Consider the following 22120-nt stretch of genomic DNA (forward strand, 5'->3'; position numbering starts at 1 on the left):
GCCTGGTTTGGGACTGGACTGCTCTAACGTAAAGTGCTGTCTTCTGTCGTAAACCATACAGTCGCTGTGGCAAGACCCAAGTAAACAACATAACAAAGTGCATGGATTCAAAGTCGTTATAGTTTTACTTCAACATCGACGGAAAGTTTACATTCAATTGTTAAAAAGGTAATGTATTGACATGTTTAGTTGAGATACATCGATGGTGAATGGCGCTACCAGGACTGTTAGCTTTCTTGTTAGCCACTTAGCATTTTTCAGAGAACATGTGTTCTTCTTCTGTGTGTTTGTTTTCAGAGCTATGGCAGCGTCTTCTTCGTCCTCCTCTGCGGGAGGTGTGAGTGGCAGCTCGGTGACCGGCTCTGGGTTCAGTGCTTCAGAGCTCATCCCCCCAAGGAAGGTCCTGTACACGTATCCTAAAGGGGCAGGAGAAATGATGGAGGGTAAGATAACACACAGCCACCTGTGTCTCAGCTGTCTCTGTCCTCACAACACATCATGAGACAACACACTGTGCCTTTATTTTAATGTAGGTCATATGTGAAAGACTTCTGGGCCAAATAGTCTCAGGAAGTGTGTGCCCCTAATGCAGTCATTGCATACTTCCTGAGATTTGACTCTTGTGCATTGAAGTCACATTACTATCCCTATTTTCATAACTATAATTCTACTGTTATAATTGCTGCTGTTATTATAAGTAGTCTTATTATATGAATCATTTATGTCATATACATTGAATGTGTTGTATCTCTGTTATGCTGTTCATTCTGTACACATGACATCTATTGCATTCTGTCCATCCTGGGAGAAGGATCCCTCCTCTGTCGTTCTCCCATAGGTTTCTTCCTTTTTTCTCCCTGTTAAAGGGGTTTTTTAGGGGAGTTTTTCCTGTGCCGATGTGAGGGAAGGACAGAGGATGTCGCATGTGCACAGATTGTAAAGCCCTCTGAGGCAAATTTGTAATTTGTGATTCTGGGCTATACAAAATAAACTGAATTGAATTGAATTGAAGTTTAGATTTAGGCCTCAGAGCAAAGCAATCTGCTTTCTGAATTAAACGTGCAAACCAAACAAAGTGTTGCTACTGTTTTGAGGACATTTTCAGAAAGTCTGAAATGTTTTTAATGGTGTCACTTGTATAAAAAAAACAATGAGTGACACCAACCTGGGTCTATAGTAAAGTCACATCACAAAGCTCAATAGTCATCTTTCTATGGACTGAATTCCAAGATGGACGTCTTTGGTATCATGCAATTTTCTGCTTCACCAGAAGCCACATAGAAATGTGTGTATTGGAGTTAAAGGCAATCTGGCTCAAGCTCAAAATACCTTGATTATTCTGGTTAGTTTGGCTTTTGTATGAAAGTGCACAAGGCAAACTAGAATAACTGCCTCACAGTTGTTTGCCTCCGCCAACCATTTAAATTGCTGTTTACCTCCATGTCTGTCCAAAATCTCATCACTTTATCATTATTCCTACGAAACATTTGTGGGAAATTTTCATGAATAGCATATGAATTATCGCCAGAAATGGGTTTTTTGAGGTCACAGTGACCCTGACCATTGAGGGTTTCCACCACTACATTTTTAGGGCTGGCCCCAATTATTCGCCTAATCCGATTTACGTTTTTTTTTTGGGGGGGGGTAGGTATTTGGTTTTTCAGTTTTGGGGATTTGAATAATTTGTATGATTTGTACGTTGTGATATATAGGCTTACAATTATATAGGCTGGAATTAAGAGACATTGATTACTTACGTCAGTTACTGTCAGTGTCAATTTTGACCATTAAACATAGATTGGAGGTGAAGCAGGTGCAGGAAACCAGCATTTATTCAAACAGTTGACATTTTACTTAAGATATTCGTTGACGCACGAAGAAGGTAAGGACAACTTAATTGGGAAAAACAGTAACAATTTGATGTTCCCTCGTTCGCATGGCATCAAGCTAGAAAGCGGTGTCACACAGCGATGAATAGAACTGCAGTAATGCCGGAGGTCTTAAGCTTTGTTATTTAAAAACTCTGAAGGCTGAAAATAACATAATATTGAACCTGAACTTCTCTTCTTGGAGTAGCATGAAAGCTTCATTTAGAGACACTAGTGAGCTAGTATCTGTGTGAATGCCAAGTCTTCAATTATGTCTTTACCAGCATTTAACTCCTTCTTTTCTTTTGTGTGTTTCTTTTTTAGATGGCTCTGACAGATTTTTATGCGAGTCTGTATTCAGCTACCAAGTTGCCTCCACGCTAAAACAGGTCAAACACGGTAAGTCAGTAACTATATATGCAAAATGTGTTTTGTTTTGGTCGATCCATGAAAAGTACTGTTTGGTCTTCCAGATCAACAAGTGTCTCGAATGGAGAAACTTGCGAGCTTGGTGGAGGAGCTGGAAGCAGACGAGTGGCGCTACAAACCGATTGAACAGCTATTGGGATTTACGCCGTCTTAAATAAAGAAACCCAGATGCCTTTTTTTAATAAATCAGTAAAAATAAAGGAGATGGTTTATTTCCGTTCATAAATGATATTCCTTCTATATGGTTTCATTTTATATCATGAGTGAGAAATATCTGGAGTTACTGAATGTGACATGTATTATTTAATCACTTGGACTATTGTATGAGTATGTTTTTTTTCTACTATTTAACTTTGCATACTAAAATAAACCAAGGTCAACAACAATCTCCTTGTTATATGTTAATGATTAAACAATTTAAAATGTTCTCATAGGTTTTTGTTTTCAACTGCTTGAGGCTAATAAAAGTGTTTTGCAATTACAATCTGTTCTTAGCCTCAGTGATTACAGAAATAATATCTTTAGTAACGTATTAAATCCCTGTGAAGTGAAGCATTTTGTTTCCCCATGACTGCACTGTAACTCATAAATCTGGAAACCTGCTACCTGCTCAGTCTCAACGCTGCTCGCTCCAACAGAACTTGGAGCAGAACAAAGAGAGCTTGTAAATAAAGTCATACTTGGACATTTTCCTTCTGTTTGTACGTGTGGTGTTTTATAGTTTGTTCCTAACCGACTTCCCTGAGTTAATTTCTAATATGTTAATATGCATCTAAATCTATGTGCCTCTGTTTTTTTGTATTACACCATTTTTTTTTGTATTATTTTTTTTACTTTTTCTGTCACTCAAGCGAGCTAAGGTCTGACATTCGCTGATGTGATTGTTTTCTGTGTCACTCCTGCTGTGTTGATGGCGAGGAAACGCGCTGGTCTTGGGTGTTTTGCTCAGCGAGTGACTGTTTTCAAACAAATGAGGGGTAGGAACGGACAGAGTGTACTGTTCTGAGTTTGAACGTCTTGAGGTTGGTGCTGGACATAACAAGACACACCTCCACCCGCTGCTTAGATTTCCTCTTTAAGAGTTCAGAGGTTCGTTTTACATCACACTTAAAGGAATTCACTTTAAAACTTGTTTGCTCATTGTTGTTGGAAGTCTATCTGTCTTTCCGTGCATTGCTTAAGCCTTTAACTTCAGTCCACATTAGTTATTTATGAAAAAGGAACAAACTTCTCCCCCCCTTCACAGCCTTCTGATGATGACCCCCAGAACATGTTGTTCTTTCACATGTTTATGTCTTTCACTTCCTCCATTTCTTCAAGTACAGTCCGTCCCACTCACGTGTAGAAACTGAGCACTTTTCTGGCAGCTTTCCAAATTTTTTTCTTTTTCTTTAATCAAACATTGTACATTACTTTGTCATGTACAGTAACGGGCCTTTCCAGAGTTTCCATCTGGTAGAATATACCAAATAACATTGGTATACCGACTAACGTTAACAAATGAACTCCTAACTTCATCACCATGCAGTGCTTTTTATGCCTTTAAAGCACTTTGCTGGCACCAGAGCATACTTTCTGACAGTCATGCTATCCTGTGTAAGCTATCATCCTTGTGCTTTTCTACTGCTCGGCCTGTTTTCATTGATGTTGCAATTTAGGGCAAATGTAGAAAACATGCACACATCTTTTTAATAGAAAACATATCAATATCACTAAATTCCCTCATGTGATTAGCATTCATATCATATTCTCAGTGTTGTGTTTTGCAGCAGACTGTGTGTTGTTTTCACCTCTGTGAGGCAGATGAAAAATAATGATGTAATGCTTGAGCAAAACAGGTGACGTAATGTGCACTGCAACACTCAACCTGCTGAGTCTTTTTTTCCTGCATGGACTTTAATCAATGCTGTTAATGCACTGCATGCACATACTTTATTATTATATTCCTTTATTGAGCAAAGACATGTATTCATGCATATGAAATATATCAAACAAAGAAACATGTATAGGATCCTTGCAAGCCCAGGCATGTCTCTGTATATTTCCACAACACCGTGGTCTGCTATTCATCACCCCCCCACCCCTTCTCCTCCTCCTTCTCCTCCTCCTGTTTGTCTTTCTTCTCTGCTGGCATGTTACCAGGCAAGATACAGCGCCGATGCCGTGCCTCTCTTTTTGATTGGCTGGCTGGATGCGAGTGGGCGTGGCCTAGCAGCCCTCTATATAAGCATTGTTGCAGGACGGTCCGCAGAGCTCGGCAGCTGGTGTTCAGATGAGGGAGTGTAGGTGAAGTTACCAGATGGTTGTTTTTGCAGACAATAACCCTTCAGATATCTATCCTATTCATCGACAACGGACTCCATCTGCACCGTTGTCACTTCAACTGTAAGTACTGTGTCACAAATGGTTGATTTTGCTGTCATGTTGGGTCATTTGAACAGTTTAACAAAGGTGTTCTTCCTGTAAACTTGTACTGTCAATAGATTCTGTGACAGTGTTAATTTAACATGCATGCTGCTTGTGTTTTAATTGTTAATTCGTTATGTTTAACTTGCAATGACAATGTCTTTTTATCTGGAGTTTGGAGTGCTTATCTATTTGTTTTTTTGTCTCTTCATAAACAGCTGATCCTGTGTAATAATCATAATAATAATAATACCACAAAAGAAGACAACCATGCCAGCTCTCTCTGCACCCACTGGTATCGGCAGCTCACCCCCTTCTCCAGTGGACAGCAGTCCAAGGAGGCTGTCCTGGGGTAAACTGGTCCAAAGGTTGGCTGACTTCAGCACATCTGCCAACAACAGCAGTATTGAGTCAGTGTCCAACAATGGCAGCAGGAGTGATCTCTCTGATGCAGGTAAACAATGCTGCAGATGTTTCTGACACTTTAATTCAGGGTGAATTAGCCTTTTTTTTCCTCTTTTTTTTTGTCATGCCTCCAATTGCTAACCCATTGCTTCTTGACAACAGGGTCAGATGTCTTCGGTGACCTGCCTCCCTGTAATGAAGACCTGTTTTATGATCCGATGGAGGAGACGATCCTGAAAGAAGTAGTGGACCTTATTGCAGGAAGCCTGCGAGATGCCAAAGACTCCTTACGATGTACCAAACTGCTCATCCCCGATAAACTCCTGGAGCACATCGGGCAGGAGCTCCTTCACCTGGCAGCCAGCGAGCCCTGCGGCCTGAGAGGGGCTCTCATTGACCTTTGTGTGGAGCAAGGGGCCGTCTGCGAGAGCATGGCACAGCTCTCTGTGGACCCCTACCTGGTCCCCACCTTTCAGCTAACTCTGGTGTTGAGGCTGGAGTCTGGTGGACTGTGGCCCAAGATCCAAGGACTTTTTAGCACAAAGTCTCCTTCCACTCCAGTAGTGAGACAAGCTATTAAACTTAGCACTGGTTTCCGAGTGATTAAGAAGAAACTTTATTGTTCAGAAGAACTGCTCATTGAGGAATGTTAAGAAATGTACAAGACTGTGGACATTTTATTGTCTGCGTTTTTACGTCGCCCAGTTAAGCTCACAGAAGGGCCTTATTACTGTAACTACATGTATATGATGCCTTCTGAAGTGTAAGGAGGGACTTTGACACTTGTCATTGTGTAGCCTATTGTTCCCACTGTAAGGGAGTTTATGGTACCTGGAGCAGGTTTCATGTTTCAAATTACAATATGTAACCATCATGGTACAAGTGATGAATAGGCATTTTTCTTTTTTCTTTTTTTTGCGAGTATCAAAGCGCGTACCTCAGTTTCTATTGAAACGCACAACGGCAGCTAGCTATATGATTATACTCATTGAAGACCATTGTGTTGTTTTTTTTTCTTTTTATACATGCCAATTAATTGTAATGTACGCCAAGTGATGAACTGTACACCAGACAAGTTATTAGGGACCCTAGTGACCGCTTGAATTCAAGAGCAAAGGCTTACCAGTGCTTACATTGTGCAGTTTGTGTGCAAGCTACGGCTAAGATTTCAAATGTAAGTTGATCTTGTATCTGTGTAGACCTTTACTGCTTTAAACTTTATTTATTTGACATTCAAATACTCATAACATTGCACTGTTTTTGTACCTCCATGACTGCAAATAAATTATTTTTTTTAACAATTCTCTTATCTGTTTTTTTAAACTCCGATATTGAGATCATTGATTTCTAGTTTTATATCCAGATTCTGTATGAGCAAGAAATGTAAGTGTGTTTGATTCTGCTAAATTTAAAGTTACATATATAAAGCTTTATACCTATCCTTTGATAAACAATAGCATTGATATTGCTGACATATGAGCCATCCATTATCATCCACATTCTGCACAACAATTACAAAGTTTCAAAACTGAAGAAAGTTACAGTAGTGGGAAGTTTAAATTAGAAAGTGGAGGTGCAACCTCTGCCCAAAACAGCTGAGTACATTTGCAGTGAAAGAATGTGACACTGTTGTTCCTGCCAGGCACATGCGGCACGTCCCCCAAAATGTGAACGTGCACAAAGCCATGTTTCCTATTCCCAGCCTGAGCCAGCAGACTTTACATGCTGACTGAGCCAACTGAGCTTTTGTCTCCCTGTTCTGTGCTTATTCTGCTCCGAGCAATGAGTCACGTCCAACACGTTTTAAGCATTCATATTTTATTTTAATCTGGGAGTAAAAACATGGTGGAAAAGGTGAGCAAGAACTGTTTTGTTATCTAAGTCTTAGAATCATTTTCTAAATAAATAATACAAACCATAAATAGCATACTATAAACATAAAAACTGATGACAAAAAAAAATTGCTTTTTCAAACAGATAATGGACATCAGAGACATTACGCTCAAAACTAGAACCTGTTAAAGTCCCACTTTGTGGGTAGGCACATCTCTGATTCTCTTGGCTTTTATTGTAAAGTGAAGCATTTCATTCTATCCTTAACACAATTAAAAGAGGCAAAGTGTAAAGGGACATTTCCTAGGTGTTACTTCACTAACGCACATAGAAGAAGAAAACAACTCTCAGGTGTTCAAGTGTCTGACAAACCCTAGACAGGAGTGTAAATTCATCAGAGGTTTCACATTAATCCTGCATAGTTTCAAAATGTGCATTTGAAATCAAATCAGCAAAACCTCTTCCGACTCCTTTCCTTTGCTGATTTGACTGTCTAAAATGAAAGAGGAAGCGCTCAGTGTGGTATCTTATAAACAGCTACATAAATAACATCTGTACGACTATATCTAACCTCACTATGTTCCTGTTTCAAACTGCGTTCTTGCAAAACCATAAAGTGACCTCTGCAAGCTTCATGGCTCCCAGTCAAACTAGGGCTTGGAGTTTTTCCAAACCCCAACCAATCTCGTCAGGGGAACAAGCTATTTTAAGTTGTTTTCCCCTATTTCAAAACATTATATTAACAATATATTTTAATTTCCCATACTAAAGTTCCACAGAAATGGCTTCAACCAGTTTGTGTGGTCAATTTGATGCATTTGGTGCTGGTTTGTTTGTGTTGCTTGTTGAGTCATCTTCAGTATCCAGAATGTTAAAGCATCTATTTACAGCCAATAATCTTTTATGTTGATTCTGGACCCCTGGAGACGAGAAGAAAAAAATAAAGAAAACAACTTTACTTAGTGAAATGAAACAAAATATGCAGCTATTCAGAATGAAATATGTTCAGAAATAAGAAACATGAGGAGAAATTGCTTTTACTTATGAAAGCAGCATCAACCATGTAGTGAAGCTGTGATCTCGGACAGCTTGGCGCAGCTTGGTGTGCGAGCCCTCTGTGCTCTTTGGTAGAGATCGTTGTCTCCAAAATAGCGAGCTCTGTAAAGCATGCCCTCCTCTGCAGGAAAGAGAAACAGTTAAAGAGAGATATATGAGGGGAAATAAAAATCTGAATATGTCTTTAATTGTTTTCCCAGAACTGACAGAAACAAAAATTTATATTCTTGGCTGGATAAATAAATAATTAATCACAGTTTGTGTTCTTGGCAAACATACTCTGTTGTTTCTCTTTCCAGCAATTGTTGCGAAGGCTAGAAACATAATCATCCTCCACCGTCCGCTCCAAGTTCTTCAAATTCAGTCCCGTGAACTCTCTGGAGAACTGATCCCCCACATAATATGGCACCTTCAGGTTCTGGGTCAGCCTCTTCTGTGTGTATCCTGCTGACCTGCGTGAAGATAGGACAAAGTGTGGGAGAGAGATCCAATAACCAACGACAGATGACAGATCTGGTACCGTCCGTCTCTGTGAACATGACTCATGGCTGATAACGGCCCACAGAAAGCGTATCTGGAACACAGAGGCAAACAAAATGGAGGGAGGCCAGGCAAATGGAGCCAGCAATGCTTGCAAACACATAACACATTTGGAATTAATTGAGGCCGCATCAAGATGTTCTTTCTAAAACCAAACAAGAAAGTCATTACAATGGATCTGTCTTAGGAAGCAATGTAACTAAAGGTAATATGAAAGTTAATCTACATTTGGGTTGGTTAATCTATAAATCAGTCACATTTCAAATATGGTAACCATTCTGGCTAGCAAGAAAATACATCAATTATTAATAACTTGGGTTTGCATTTGAAAGATCATTTTTTTGTTGATTGAAAATTTGTAGAACAGTTAGTCTTGTTTTTTAACATCCTTCTCGGGCAGGTGTTCAGAACACGGGATCAAACTCACGGCCTGAAGCTGAGGCTGTACGCGGGGTTGTTGACCATGATCTGACTGAGGGCCGACACAATAACAAGGATGAGGATGGGCATGACCTGCACGAAGAGAGCAAGGCCTCCCTGCAACAAAAAAATATTCCATGTCAAAACCCCACAGCTGAATCAATCACAATCACTATATTTTAAACCTCTGAAAGACTTGAATATTGCTGAATTTCCCCTCAAAAGGTAAAATGACAAACAACTCAACTTCTCCCCCTGCTGTTTAAAAAGAAAAGTACATTATTTGCACATCTGCAGTTTGCAGGAGCTCTAATAATAATAATAAAAACATCAAACTCACATCCCGCTGTCGCTCTCTCCTATCTCGCCTTTGGTAACGCATCCGCCCATTTGTGTACACATTAGCATTACCTAGATCAATGTAGCACATGTAGCATTTATTAGACAGATCATAACGAGAATGACAAAATGAAAACACTGTGTCTCACAAGCTTGGCATGGAAAAACACAAAGCAGCGCTACTTACTTGACGGGTAACCTCCTCCAAAGAACATGTTAAAGAGGTCTTCGGGTGAAATATCTGGCTCAAAGTTCCCATTGTCTGGGCTGTGTCTTGAAGGATGCCTCTTCTCTTCTCCGTATTGATCATACTGTCGCCTTTTGTTAGCATTACTCAGAACAGCATACGCATTTCCAATAGCTGTTGGAAAACAAAGTCAAATTATGTTTCATCATCATAAAGAAAGGCTGAAACACATCCTTATGTGATCATATTTATTGCCTCCATTTAGGCTTTCTGCATGAAACGAACGTCAGTGATGAATGAAAGTTCATGCTGGTCACCTTTAAACGCCTCTGTAGCACCAGGAGCGTGATTCTTGTCTGGATGGAACTTCAAGGCAAGTTTTCTGTATGATCTTTTGAGTTCGTCCTCGGAGACGTCTGCCTTGACCCCGAGTATTTCATAGAAGTCTTTACATTGTTTTATCCTGTGCAGAGAACACAGTGTTCTTAGTGTCAGGTGTCGTATCAAGGCTAAAAAAGAAAATATGTCAACCATGCCTTCAATAAACCCATTGAGTCTTTACACGATAATCAGCCTTACCTCCTCACAGCATCTAGCTGGTCTGGCGTGTAGGATTTTGAGGTGTCTGAAGACTTTTCTTCAGGCCTGGTATCCTCGCTGTTGCTCTGCCGCTGTCGAGGCCCTGAGCCCCCACTGGAGTCTGAGTGGCCGCCTTGTCGAGGTGTAAATCCATTCTTCTCTATTAGCTCCAGTAGTACTAGAAGGGATGCAATAAAGGTGTTGTGATCATTAAACGATATTCAAACATGCTTTCAACAGGACCCCCTTGTTAAAAGAGATTCAAAATCCCCATGGGAATATCCTGGATAAATAAAAGGTAAATAAATAAAATGAATTTTATTTGGATTTTGTTATTGTATTCGTATTAGTTTGTTTCTGCACTGTACTTTTGCTGTTAGATGTTTAAGAAAGGAGATGCACTTATGATTTCTGGTGACTATTAGTTCTCTTGAATATCTATGTTGAATAGTTTAGTTTTAGTTTAGTTTATTTGCACAATTAAAAAAATATATATAAAAAAACCAACATTGATAAATGATATTACAGTGCAGGAAGAGGCAGAAAGCCCACTGGGCTTATTTGAAGCCTCCACCTATATAATATATTTTTTAAAAATCACAATACAATACCGAATACAAAAAGAAAACACATATGGTATGAAATACTGTTGAAAAAGCATTTTTACAAGATATGATTTATAATAACAATACACTTATTGTAAGTCGCTTTGGATAAAAGCGTCTGCTAAATGACTGTAATGTAATGTTGTATTTGTGATTTGTGAGCTGGGAGGGGTGTATCTAGGGATATCAATATTGTAATTTGTGATAACACATAATAAACTAGTCCTCTGGGATCTCAACAGACCTTTTTACCTAGAAAGCAACTGAGAGCCTATCAATGGACAGCGGTTCACCCATAAAACATCTGTTCCATGTTGAGCAGGTGCACAGAATAACACACACACACACACACACACACACACACACACACACACACACACACACACACACACACACACACACACACACACACACACACACACACAACAGCTACAGCAGGAGTTTGATTTGTCTTGAAATGACAAAACCATTATGGCCCCAGCTAGCTCTTTAGCAATCAAAGGCCGCTGCAGAGGATGAGGATCATCCGGGATGCAGGGGGATGAGGAGGAGGAGGAGGAGGAGGAGGGAGGAGGAGGAGGAGAGGATGCTGCAGGTGCTGATGCTGCGGACCTCCCACGGCTCGGCCCATCTTCTTACTCACCCTTCGCCTTCTCCGTCGGGAAGAGCCTCTGCGCCTTCTCCAGGAACTTCTGCGCCTTCTCCGGCTGGTTGTCGGTCAGCGCCGCGGTGGCGATGTCGATGCAGCGCTCCGCTTCGTCCCTGTTTACTTCCATTGCAGCAGGGGGCCCGAAGCTTACTGGACCAGAAGTAAATACAGGCGCCCTCTGATGACGACACGGGGATGCTGCAAATATAGAAAAACGTTATTTATTTATTTTTGTAAGGTTTTTTTGTTTTTTTTGTGGAAACATGAAGTTGAAATAGGTTTACTCCTGTCTGCAAGCTTGGATGTATAAAGAGAGGTTTGCATGGTGTGATGGTCATGGTCATGGACTGTCCCTGGCTCTTCACCACCACTAGAGGGAGACATAACCTCTGTAAATGTGAACTCTTATATATGTGTTAATTAGGATTCCTGTAAAATATAGTTGTAACTGTTCATATGGTGTGACATTGATCTAAAAAATAGTCCCACATGTGTATAACGCCATTTACAAATGAGAAATAAGATTTAAAAATGCGGACAACAAGTTCCAATCTACACAAAAATACCAAAACCATGAACCAATGTTTAAACACGTAAAAGAGTAAAAGAGTAAATACACAAATTACTCCTGTCTGCAAGCTTGGATGTATAAAGAGAGGTTTGCATGGTGTGATGGTCATGGTCATGGACTGTCCCTGGCTCTTCACCACCACTAGAGGGAGACATAACCTCTGTAAATGTGAACTGTTATATATGTATTAATTAGGATTCCTGTAAAATATAGTTGTAACTGTCTGCTCAGTTCACATGGTGTGACATTGATCTAAAAATAGTCCCACATGTGTATAAGATTTAAAAATGCGGACAACAAGTTCCAATCTACACAAAAATACCAAAACCATGAACCAATATTTAAACACGTAAAAGAGTAAAAGAGTAAATACACAAATCACAACCCCAATGAATATTCATATTTACAAATGCATTGCAAATACACTGTGCAATTATAGTTGTAATAGTTTTCTGTCTGTGTATATATAATATTTCAGTTATTGTGGATTATTTACTGTTTTTATTGCTTATTTATAATACTATCTTGTTTTTCTTTTACGTCTCTTGTTTGCAGTATAACCAATGCTGCTGTAATCCTGTAAATTTGCCTAATAAAGGATGATCTTATCTTATCTATATTTACGCACACATTTCTTATCACTCAGGTCTGATAAGCTACCTGTGTATGCAAATGTTTGGAAATAATTGTTGATGTTCTTGTTGATGTATTTATTTACAGATGTTTGAATGAGACCAGAGCCATATGGGGAGACAGACTACTTTCACGGTCTGCAGCTTCACGCACAACCCACAAATGCATGCTGCGTTTAGGTGCTCGTGGAAAACTTGGTTTTATAGGCAATCGGGGAAATGTTGGGTCATTTCAAAGTGAGAAAGACGGTTTTTTTTATATATATAAATGAATGTCTGTAGATCCAAAACCCTGCTGCTACTTGTCAGATGTGTGATGTACAAACTGTCCCTGTATATCCAATGCAATGTCGTGTGAAACCATTGAGTAACAATCACGCTATTAGATTATGATTGTGTCATTTTATACCTACTATATCATCACCATTACTTCCATAGCGATCACTTCTACTTATCTTTAATGTTACCATTATTTCTCAATATATCACATGCCTCTTATTCTGACTGCTCGTGTTAGTTTGATACTAATCACGTGTATGAAAAGTAATGCATCCCCAAAACTAGTAAACACATTAAATTAAATCATATATTATATGATATAAAAATAAATGTGACCATTTTGGAGATGAATTTCACTCTATATGTCTAGACAGCAGAAGGTAAATATACATCTGGCAGAAGAATGAATAAAAGGTGAACAGCAGATAACCGGGCAGCCAATCAGAGCCCGAGTTTGAGGCGGCTTCCGAGCGCTGATTGGTCCGTCGCACCTCTCACTGCTCTTATTGATGCGTTTGCTGGCGAGGCGAGCATTCACTCTCTCTTTCCCCCCTTTACTGTACTTTTCTCCCTATTCTTTTTCCCTTTTTTTTTTTAGGCAGCCAGAATCTCTTTTCCCTCTCGTCTGCTTCATCTCTGGTGAGTTATTGATCTTGCATGAAGTTATTCTACAGGTGAAATATGATCGTTACGCAACGCAGCAAATGTCGTCAGCATCATCGCTACATTCACATCCTCTTCCTCTCCGGCGCAACATTGTCGCTTTTTATTCCGCCTGTATCACTCAGGCACGTTTACATTACCGATTTTCTCTCGTTGTTTCTTATTGTATATTCTTTTCTCTTTTCTTTTCTTTTCTTTTTAACCCGCCCAGAGCATCACCAAACCGCAGCCACAATGACAGAGACGGAGGCGTTGGTGAAGAAGCAGCACAAGTCGAGCAATGGAAATGTTCCAGAAGCCTCCAGAGAAGACGTGTTTGATCACACATACAAAGAAAAAGAGGGCCCCAAACCTCCCAACATCATCGTTTGGAGAAATGTGGTTTTGATGACTCTGTTGCATATAGGAGCCTTCTACGGACTGTCCCTCGTCCCTTCAGCATCTCCTTTGACCTTGCTTTGGTGTAAGTGCATTCCTACCTGTTACAGTATTTCGATGTGGGTGTTTTATTATTTGGGCTATTTTGTTTCAAATTTTCCAAAATTACAGCTGTTATGTCACCTCTGCTGTAGGAGGTGGCTGCACACAGATCTGTGCATGCTCCTCCCAGTGTTCTGCATGTAGTGGGATTAGAGATCAGGGCACATATATCACAAGAGATTTCATGTCACAGCTAGTCTTGTAAAGCTGAGAACTACACAGCATGGGGGTTGGCATGAAATGGACGTGCACTTTTACAAAAGAGACCACCTATCATGTTTGTTATATATATTTTTTTAGAATTAAGGAGCAGTGTCATAGGACAAAGAGTTATTACACAAGCTGCATGCTGCTTTTTATGTAAAAGATTTTCTTTGGTGGGAATGTGTATTTGTCCCAAATTGAAAAGCCCAGAGCCTGCTCTTTTGTATACATATCCTTGTGCCATTCATTTGATTGTATTGTGGAGATCATTTTGGAACAAATCCCCAACTATGTTGCCTTTGATAAAAAAAAAAAGAAAGGCCTTGTAAGCTATAATGATGTAAAAAGAATTGCAGAAGTGCATTCATGATTTCAGCTTTTTAAACGACTATTTTACAGTTCAGTGGGTGATCTCCCCTTTAGTTACATATATATAATTATGTAACATGGATGACTCACTTGCAAAATATCACTTGTTGCAGGATCAATCACTGACCTAGTTTACAAAAAAGATGTGCGTAGACATTGCAATGTGAAGTATTTGAAGTGCTAGTTCTAATTTGTTTCTGCATTTCTCCCCACAGCCTTACTTTGTTTTTTGATAAGTGCTTTAGGAGTAACTGCAGGAGCTCATCGCCTGTGGAGTCACAGATCCTACAAGGCCACATTACCTCTAAAGATCTTTCTTGGTATGGCCAACTCCATGTCATTTCAGGTACACACACTTGTGATAATAGCAGTTTTCATTACTGTGTAATGACCGTGTTGCCGCTACAGTGTGTGTAATCTCTGTCTTTCCTCGAACCGACAGAATGATATCTATGAGTGGGCTCGAGACCACAGGGTTCACCACAAGTATTCTGAGACAGATGCTGACCCACACAACGCCGTCCGGGGCTTCTTCTTCTCTCACATTGGCTGGCTGTTGGTGCGCAAACACCCTGACGTCATAGAGAAAGGAAAAAAGCTGGAACTCACTGACCTGCTGTCTGACAAAGTTGTAATGTTCCAAAGGAAGTAAGTGGCTTCAATCAATGATAGAAAAATGATGACCTTTCCTCATATGAGAGAATTGTGTTTGATTATTTTATTTTCTGATACGTCAAATACAAATATAGAGCAAAGAAAGTAAAATTAAACTAGTTAACCCATTGCTGCTGCAGAGTTTTGTCTGTGGTCATTCTGGTTTAACAAGGTAACTACTAACAAGTAGCATGAAGAATCCCACATCTGACAAGTAGTACATTTGTGTGTTTAGTGTGTTTGTTATGTTGAACTGAGTAAACATCTCGCTTCTTTCTGTTCTCCACCCACTTTGTCTCTTCAACAGGTACTACAAGCCGTCTGTGCTGGTCATGTGCTTCTTCGTCCCCATGGTCGTGCCTTGGTACATGTGGGGGGAGTCTCTGTGGATAGCGTACTTCGTCCCGGCTCTGCTGAGGTACACCTTGGTGCTGAACGCCACCTGGCTGGTCAACAGCGCGGCTCACATGTGGGGAAACAGGCCCTATGACAAGAACATCAACCCCCGGGAGAACAAGTTTGTCGCATTCAGCGCTATAGGTATGAAACACACATGAGCATCTGCTGTCAGTGAAACAAAAGAAAAGATACAGAAATGATTAAAACAGGAAAAACAACTACATTCATGACGGTCAGGAAAGTGCCAACTCTAGAAAAATACCATTTCAATTTTACATGATCACTTAAAGTTATATGTTGCACCTGTTGCCTACATTTGGCTGCAAGAGTTAGAGCAATGTATGTAAAAAAGTTATGCCTAAACCAGTTCGGCAACCAATTATAGTAAAACTATAAATTATCACAAAACAAATGGGCAACTCATAAATAGGCTCATTTAATTTTTTTTATTTATGCTTAAAATCGAAGTTATACCTTCTCAATCCACCTCCACCCCCAACAATGCCGACGCCTTGACCAACCAAAAGGACTAACTAGTCAAGCAACAATGGATATTTAAAAAGACCTGGATACGGAACTGGATGTTTTAAGATGGCACCCGGTTCATGAAAGTTGCTCACAAAAAAACATAATATATATTTTTTTGTATGCTTGAATGGTTTCAGGCTAAGCCAACTGACTCCTTTGGCACCATATTCAAGACTTTTTATTCCTAAATTGACCCAATGGCTCATCAAAACAAAACTCGATCCATTGACCTTTTGCTAAGGCCTATCGCCCTCTGAAACTCCGTTAAGCTGTCAGAGCTAGCATGGAGCCAACGCTGTTACTAACTGCACTTTCTGAACAAATATAATCTAATTAAGGGGAAAACAAAAAATCGTTTTTAAAGAGAAGCAGACTGCTTCTCTGAAAGCTAAAGCCTACAGGTCACAATGTAACAGTGAACCACCACATCACCTGGTGATCGTGACAGAAGACAATTAAATTAAGGGAAAACAATGTTACTGTCAAGCCGGGAATGTCTTTATTCACTGTTACGGTCATTTAAAAGATAAAGCTGCACGTGTACATTCAGAATACCTTCCGTAGCTAGCGTAGCACAGAAGTGTTCCCGCCAGTTAATCAGATTGCTATTGTACTCTGATAATGTTAGTTCAAATGGTTTTCTAGAAACGTTTTCACGGTATTTTCACCACTTTATTTCCTTGTAATTTACAGGTGAGGGATTTCACAACTATCACCACACGTTCCCCTTTGACTATGCAACCAGCGAGTTTGGCTGCAAGTGGAACATTACCACGTGTTTCATCGACACCATGTGCTTCTTGGGCCTGGCCACGGATCCCAAGAGAGTGACCCACGAGCTGGTCACGGCTCGATTACAGCGCACCGGAGACGGAAGTCACCGGAGTGGCTAAGATCGATGATTTGCGGTCAGCTTCGAAGGGAAAACAATCAAAAAGAAGAAGCTTCACAGTCCTTTGACAGCTATACATTTCTCATCCACTGAGGATAAAAGTCATCTTCATGAGGGCCTTGACCACATTCTGTAGCTGTAACTTAAATCATTTGTTCAGGATGGATAAAAAAAACAAAACACATTTTGCAAAGCTCTTTGCCTTGGTTCCTGTTGTTCAGTCATCTTGCAAAGATGCTCTAGATCTGAAGTAGATACATTTTTAGTCATGTATCTTCATTCTCTGCTGTTTTTGCATCCTTCATGCAAGGTCAGTCACGTGTAGCCGATCATTTTATGTAAGTATTACTCAATTATTAATCAAAATAGATAAGAAGTGGAGCTCTGAGAATTTCGAGTAACAATGTTCTGACTGATAAGATATGATACTTATAGGCGACTGTTGTCTTTGCTTGTTTACAGCCAGTTTTTACCGTTCTGATATAAAGACAATTAACTTTTTGAGCGCTTTAAGATCTAGAGAAAAAAAGAGATGAGAGTTTGAATGATTTTGTTAAAAAAAAGTTGTTTGGCTTTAATGAAATATGATGGAAGAGTGATGGAATCCAGACCATCTTCTTATAACCTGGCTTTACTGACAATAGATTCATGCAGTGTGTTGCAGTTTGTACCAAAATATATAGAAAAAACTAAGACTAACACATACTGCATTTAGTCTGCGTAGTAAATGGATTGGGTTTTCCCCAGAAAATATAGTTGAGGCATTTATCATAAAAAAATAATAAAAAAAATCCCTTTCAATTTCAACAGCAAGATAAATGTAATTTGAATTTAGAAACACGCCTTTTTCAATCACCTTTTTTGTGTTTTTAATGAATATATCATAGTGCCAAGAGCGTGCCAACTGTCAACATATTTATAAGCATCTCGATGGTCCACCAGAGCACACCTAAGTCGATATTGCTTCTTGACCCAACATCATTGTGGGAGTTTTTTAACATTGTGTCATCAGTGGCTTAGCTTCCTCTTTTTATCCAACATGTCCCCCTTTTGTCCAGAAACATCTGCAGCAGAGATCTCATTGGTCGATGTTGCAGCCAGTCATGTGACAGTTCTGGTGTTACAAAACAACATGCCACCCATGCATGATGATTTACTGTAGTAGGTGTTGTGGTGAGGTGCTTTATCGGTGACTCTAATGGCAGAGCTGTGTCTATTTTTGTAACGTACTGTGGAGCCGCATCGCTTTTGGATCATCAGAACTGTTGCCGTGGTGATTTCTGAGACGGGGTTAGGTTTCCCTTTGATGTCCTACAAAGCTGATTGTCATTGCTAAAATTCAGGTGCATCAATGTTAATGCTAATTTTTAATTCTGGTTTGCGGAATGATTATATTATCGTATTTATTTAGTTGTTTTTTTTTACCCCTTATTGACTAAAAAGAAGGATTGCTCTAACCTGAACCAATTTCCTACACTCCAACATTTGGCAGTAACATTTATCAAATTGGAGCTCCTGTTTATTTGTTAAGAGTCAGAATAGAACCTAATGCCTTATGACTTGCATCCATTCCTGATCTTCTTCGCGTCAAATCTGACCAAGGTCCATGTTTACAGGCTGAAGCACTGGATGGAACATTGTTTTTTATTCTGAAAAACACATTTATTTATAAAAAATTATAAAAGGCAAATTGACAACAGCAATTGACAAAAACAAAGTGCTTTAAATAGAGAATAGAATTTCATATTCCAAGAATACAAATTAAAACGCCTGGTGTAAATGTTCAATCAACAGATTTAACCTGCAAAATATGGGACCTTATGTGCCAACTAGTTCCAACCCATCAGGGGCTGTCATGAGGGATGTAAGAGCACCAACAGAACACTTAACAGAAACCCGACGATATCACAAGCCATTCAAACAACTCCTGCTGCCCAGACTGACCAGAATCAACATTTTCCTAATTACAGGATCAATTGGTTGTCGGTCTGAATGATAATGTCAAATCTCAACTGTATTCTATTCTGAAATAAAAATTCACAATATTTTCAATACACACAATTAACAGTTTCTGCTCTTCATTTTTCGATTTGTATTCATTGTGTCTCTCTGAAATAAATCTTCAATGCAAAGTCTTGGGATTTTCTGAACATTTACCTTTTTGTTTTTGTTATTTCACCAGAAGCCTTGGTTTACAAACAACCACATTGAATTTTCCCTGTAAAGCTGTTAAACGTGTTTCTTAAATTCAGATTGTGGTACAATTATAAATACATTTCTGACATGTGAACCTTATGACAATGTTTGGCTCTGTCAGAAGTAAAACAAATGCTACGGCTGCTGTTGCTGCAGGCCCAGTACAGTGTTCCAACAGCAAACCACCTGCAGGAAGCATTTAATCCTGGTTCTGTGAAGAAGAAAAGACAGTCAGGGTAGTATTCAGGTTTCATCATTACACTGTATTGAGGAAGAAGCCTGCTTTTCCTGCTTAATGGGATCTGTAGTTGTGAAAGAAGTACTCCTATACATAGGAAAGTACTTGTTATAGAGGCAGAATGGCTGCCGTTAATGTAATATATGTATATGACGTAGTATTTTCACATTGTGGTAGTGCTAAATTTATTCAACTAATTAGCTCGAATATGTCTACCAATGCTGTGTTTTGTGTGAAGACAGCAATCTGCAGTTTCCTGGTAACAAACCAACTGGGACTTGTCAGGATTTTCTGTTCCCTGGCTGCTTATCGTTCTTCCTCGGTGAAGAACTCAACACTTCCAGTTTGAGGCTGACATAACTGTGCAAGTCGAATATATCCCAAACTATTTAGTACTGCAATCTTTGGCTCTTGCCTGCAGACTGATGAAGCACTCAGATGTGTTAAATGGTTTACACAGAGCAGAGAGGAATGTAGAACCAGTGTGCTGATCAGAGACCTGTTTATAGTACGTCAGACTTTTTTCAGGTTGAGGAGCGTTCGGTTTGTGGATGTTATGTCATTTTTGTTGAGCAAAGGTCACCAATGCTGTAACAAATTGTCGATTCATCAATTAGTTGATGGTTTAAGTCATTTAAAAAGAAAAAAAAGAAAAACCTATACCATCTCAAAAGTGAGGATTTTATTAATTAGCTTATATCTTATATAATTATAAATTGAATATCTTGTTTTGCAGTGTTGCAGTTTGGGAATTTCCCACTTGTTTCTGAAATGTTATAGACTAAACAGATAATCGATTAATTTGAACATCTTAATCAATAGTTAAAATAATTTGTCACTTCCAGTAGTGGAAGAAATACTCAGATTCTTTACATAAATTAAAGAATCAATATCACAAACTACTCAGTTTATGTGAGAGGAAATACTCATACTTTTAAACTTTTTAGTAAAAGTAACAAAAATAGCAACAACACACTGTAACAATACTCCACTACTACTAAAATTGTATTAGCATGAAAATATACTTAGTACCTAAAGTACAATTTAGCAGTATTTATTTAAGTTTAATATATATCAAATTATCGGATTATAATTATTGATGCAACTGTGTAAGCATCACTTAAATATTGGTAAAGGTGGAGCTAATGCTGCTATTTAATCTATTATAATAATACTTCAGAATGCATTTGTTGAATTTGCAAAGTTACTACAGTTGTCAGATACATTTCCCACATAGCAGACACAAGTAGAAGAGTGAGGAGGGATAAAATGGAAGTGCTTCCCACTGCTTTGGCAGCATTATGAAATACTGTTCTGTATTAGCAGACTAAGTTACACTCAGCACATTGCAGCATTATTAAACTCCTCAGGCTACAGTGTCCTATTTCTTGGGCGGAGTAAGAGCATGACTCAGGAAGCTGCTGTGGTGTGATGTCTGGTGAGGTGACATTATGTTACCATCACCCCAGACGGAGATGACCTGGGGGTTACTGCCGTTCACAACTCCCCCCAAAAACATTCACGCCACCCGGCTAACTAGCGGCTGACTCCGACCGGCCAATCAGCAGCGAGGTCCTGACTTATGATCCTCCTGCGCCAATGGAGGAACGACTTTTACATGGGAAATTTACCAAAGGTAGACGTGCCTGAATGTGACATTTTGGCAAGGATTTTACTTTTTAAAAAAAAAAGCTGTAACAAATAAAAAAAAAACCCAGATATCTGCACACCACGCATGCCCAGTGAAGGGTTATTTAACAGACCCGCATCAGAGCATTGTGCATTTCAGTGCTGTGCATGCAGGTACACATCTCATTCCAGTCCCTGAATGCGACACACCTGTGCACACCCTGTTGGTAGCAAGTTCCACCTGGTGGGAGCTGCCGCCCTTTTTCAGTCCTGCATGAAGAACTGCAAATGGAAGAGACACGGAGAAAGTATCTCGTGACAGCCTTTCCATATTAGGCACTTATTATTATTATTATTATTATTATTATCTCCATTTCATTGTCATTGTTTTTGTGTCTTGTGTTCATACATATACTTTTTTTGCATTTTATACAGTACCAGTCAAAAGTTTGGACACACCTTCTCATTCAACTACTTTGAAGAATCTAAAAATATAAAACATATTCTGGTTTGTTGAGCATTTGTTTGTTTACTACATAATTCCATATGTGTTCCTTCATAGTTTGGATGTCTTCAATATTAATCTACAATGTAGAAAAAAATAAAGATAAAGAAAAACCAATTGAATGAGAAGGTGTGTCCAGACTTTTGACTGGTACTGTATTTATGTGTACATAGTAGTTAAATGTGTATCCTTACCTTTGCTCTACTTGTTTTTAGTTTATTTATGTATTCATGTGTATGTGGGTGTGTGAGTGGAACAAACCATGAGTCAAATTCCTTGTATGCATACGCATACATGGTCAATAAAGCTGATTCTGAATATAGAAAAAAAACAACAACAACCAGGAAGTACCCTATTGAAGTTATTTCGTCATATAGTAAATGGGGCTTTTATATAAGTCAGGTTTGAGTCATCATTAATCAGAGATTACAAGATCTGTAGCAAAACACAAACATCTCAAAACAAAAGTAGAACAGAGGACTGTGAACAATAGACCCCAAATTCTACTTTAGAAATGAAGAAAAGCAACTTCTTGGACTACAGCATGACACTCGTATCAGAAACA

At 39.2% G+C, this 22120-nt stretch overlaps 4 protein-coding genes across 4 annotated transcripts; 3 read left to right on the forward strand and 1 right to left on the reverse strand.

Annotated features, from left to right (window-relative positions):
* Positions 1–39: 39 nt before the first annotated feature.
* Positions 40–2983, forward strand: anapc16 (anaphase promoting complex subunit 16). The gene is made up of 4 exons (XM_054599052.1): positions 40–168; positions 298–443; positions 2193–2267; positions 2342–2983. The coding sequence occupies exons 2-4, from the start codon at positions 302–304 to the stop codon at positions 2449–2451; spliced, it is 327 nt and encodes a 108-aa protein (XP_054455027.1). The 5' UTR covers positions 40–168; positions 298–301; the 3' UTR covers positions 2452–2983.
* A 1563-nt stretch (positions 2984–4546) lies between these two features.
* ddit4 (DNA-damage-inducible transcript 4) lies at positions 4547–6411 on the forward strand. Its single transcript, XM_054599245.1, has 3 exons — positions 4547–4682; positions 4922–5157; positions 5271–6411. The coding sequence occupies exons 2-3, from the start codon at positions 4974–4976 to the stop codon at positions 5759–5761; spliced, it is 675 nt and encodes a 224-aa protein (XP_054455220.1). The 5' UTR covers positions 4547–4682; positions 4922–4973; the 3' UTR covers positions 5762–6411.
* Positions 6412–7544: 1133 nt separating this feature from the next.
* Positions 7545–11443, reverse strand: dnajb12b (DnaJ heat shock protein family (Hsp40) member B12b). Its single transcript, XM_054599228.1, has 9 exons — positions 11311–11443; positions 10063–10240; positions 9801–9946; positions 9484–9657; positions 9298–9368; positions 8965–9074; positions 8277–8449; positions 7983–8118; positions 7545–7861 (listed from the first exon to the last, which is right to left on the reverse strand). Exons 1-8 carry the CDS (start codon positions 11441–11443, stop codon positions 7997–7999), a joined length of 1107 nt encoding a protein of 368 aa, XP_054455203.1. The 3' UTR covers positions 7545–7861; positions 7983–7996.
* Positions 11444–13324: 1881 nt separating this feature from the next.
* scd (stearoyl-CoA desaturase (delta-9-desaturase)) lies at positions 13325–19119 on the forward strand. Its single transcript, XM_054599077.1, has 6 exons — positions 13325–13437; positions 13673–13924; positions 14730–14860; positions 14957–15162; positions 15476–15708; positions 16789–19119. Exons 2-6 carry the CDS (start codon positions 13696–13698, stop codon positions 16986–16988), a joined length of 999 nt encoding a protein of 332 aa, XP_054455052.1. The 5' UTR covers positions 13325–13437; positions 13673–13695; the 3' UTR covers positions 16989–19119.
* Positions 19120–22120: the final 3001 nt, after the last annotated feature.

Source organism: Anoplopoma fimbria, chromosome 5, assembly GCF_027596085.1.
Source record: "Anoplopoma fimbria isolate UVic2021 breed Golden Eagle Sablefish chromosome 5, Afim_UVic_2022, whole genome shotgun sequence".
NCBI classification, from domain to species: domain Eukaryota; kingdom Metazoa; phylum Chordata; class Actinopteri; order Perciformes; family Anoplopomatidae; genus Anoplopoma; species Anoplopoma fimbria.

What these genes read in the sequence shown, in the direction of transcription:
- anapc16 (XM_054599052.1), top strand. Translation starts at nt 302, where the DNA reads ATGGCAGCGTCTTCTTCGTCCTCCTCTGCGGGAGGTGTGAGTGGCAGC. An exon ending in GGCAGGAGAAATGATGGAGG is followed by an intron (nt 444 to 2,192) that starts GTAAGATAACAC and finishes TTTCTTTTTTAG; the next exon opens with ATGGCTCTGACAGATTTTTA. An exon ending in GCTAAAACAGGTCAAACACG is followed by an intron (nt 2,268 to 2,341) that starts GTAAGTCAGTAA and finishes TTGGTCTTCCAG; the next exon opens with ATCAACAAGTGTCTCGAATG.
- ddit4 (XM_054599245.1), top strand. Translation starts at nt 4,974, where the DNA reads ATGCCAGCTCTCTCTGCACCCACTGGTATCGGCAGCTCACCCCCTTCT. An exon ending in GAGTGATCTCTCTGATGCAG is followed by an intron (nt 5,158 to 5,270) that starts GTAAACAATGCT and finishes TCTTGACAACAG; the next exon opens with GGTCAGATGTCTTCGGTGAC.
- dnajb12b (XM_054599228.1), bottom strand. Translation starts at nt 11,443, where the DNA reads ATGGAAGTAAACAGGGACGAAGCGGAGCGCTGCATCGACATCGCCACC. An exon ending in CAGCTAGATGCTGTGAGGAG is followed by an intron (nt 9,947 to 10,062) that starts GTAAGGCTGATT and finishes TTCTCTGCACAG; the next exon opens with GATAAAACAATGTAAAGACT. An exon ending in TGGAGGAGGTTACCCGTCAA is followed by an intron (nt 9,369 to 9,483) that starts GTAAGTAGCGCT and finishes ACATTGATCTAG; the next exon opens with GTAATGCTAATGTGTACACA.
- scd (XM_054599077.1), top strand. Translation starts at nt 13,696, where the DNA reads ATGACAGAGACGGAGGCGTTGGTGAAGAAGCAGCACAAGTCGAGCAAT. An exon ending in TCCTTTGACCTTGCTTTGGT is followed by an intron (nt 13,925 to 14,729) that starts GTAAGTGCATTC and finishes TTCTCCCCACAG; the next exon opens with CCTTACTTTGTTTTTTGATA. An exon ending in TGTCGCATTCAGCGCTATAG is followed by an intron (nt 15,709 to 16,788) that starts GTATGAAACACA and finishes TGTAATTTACAG; the next exon opens with GTGAGGGATTTCACAACTAT.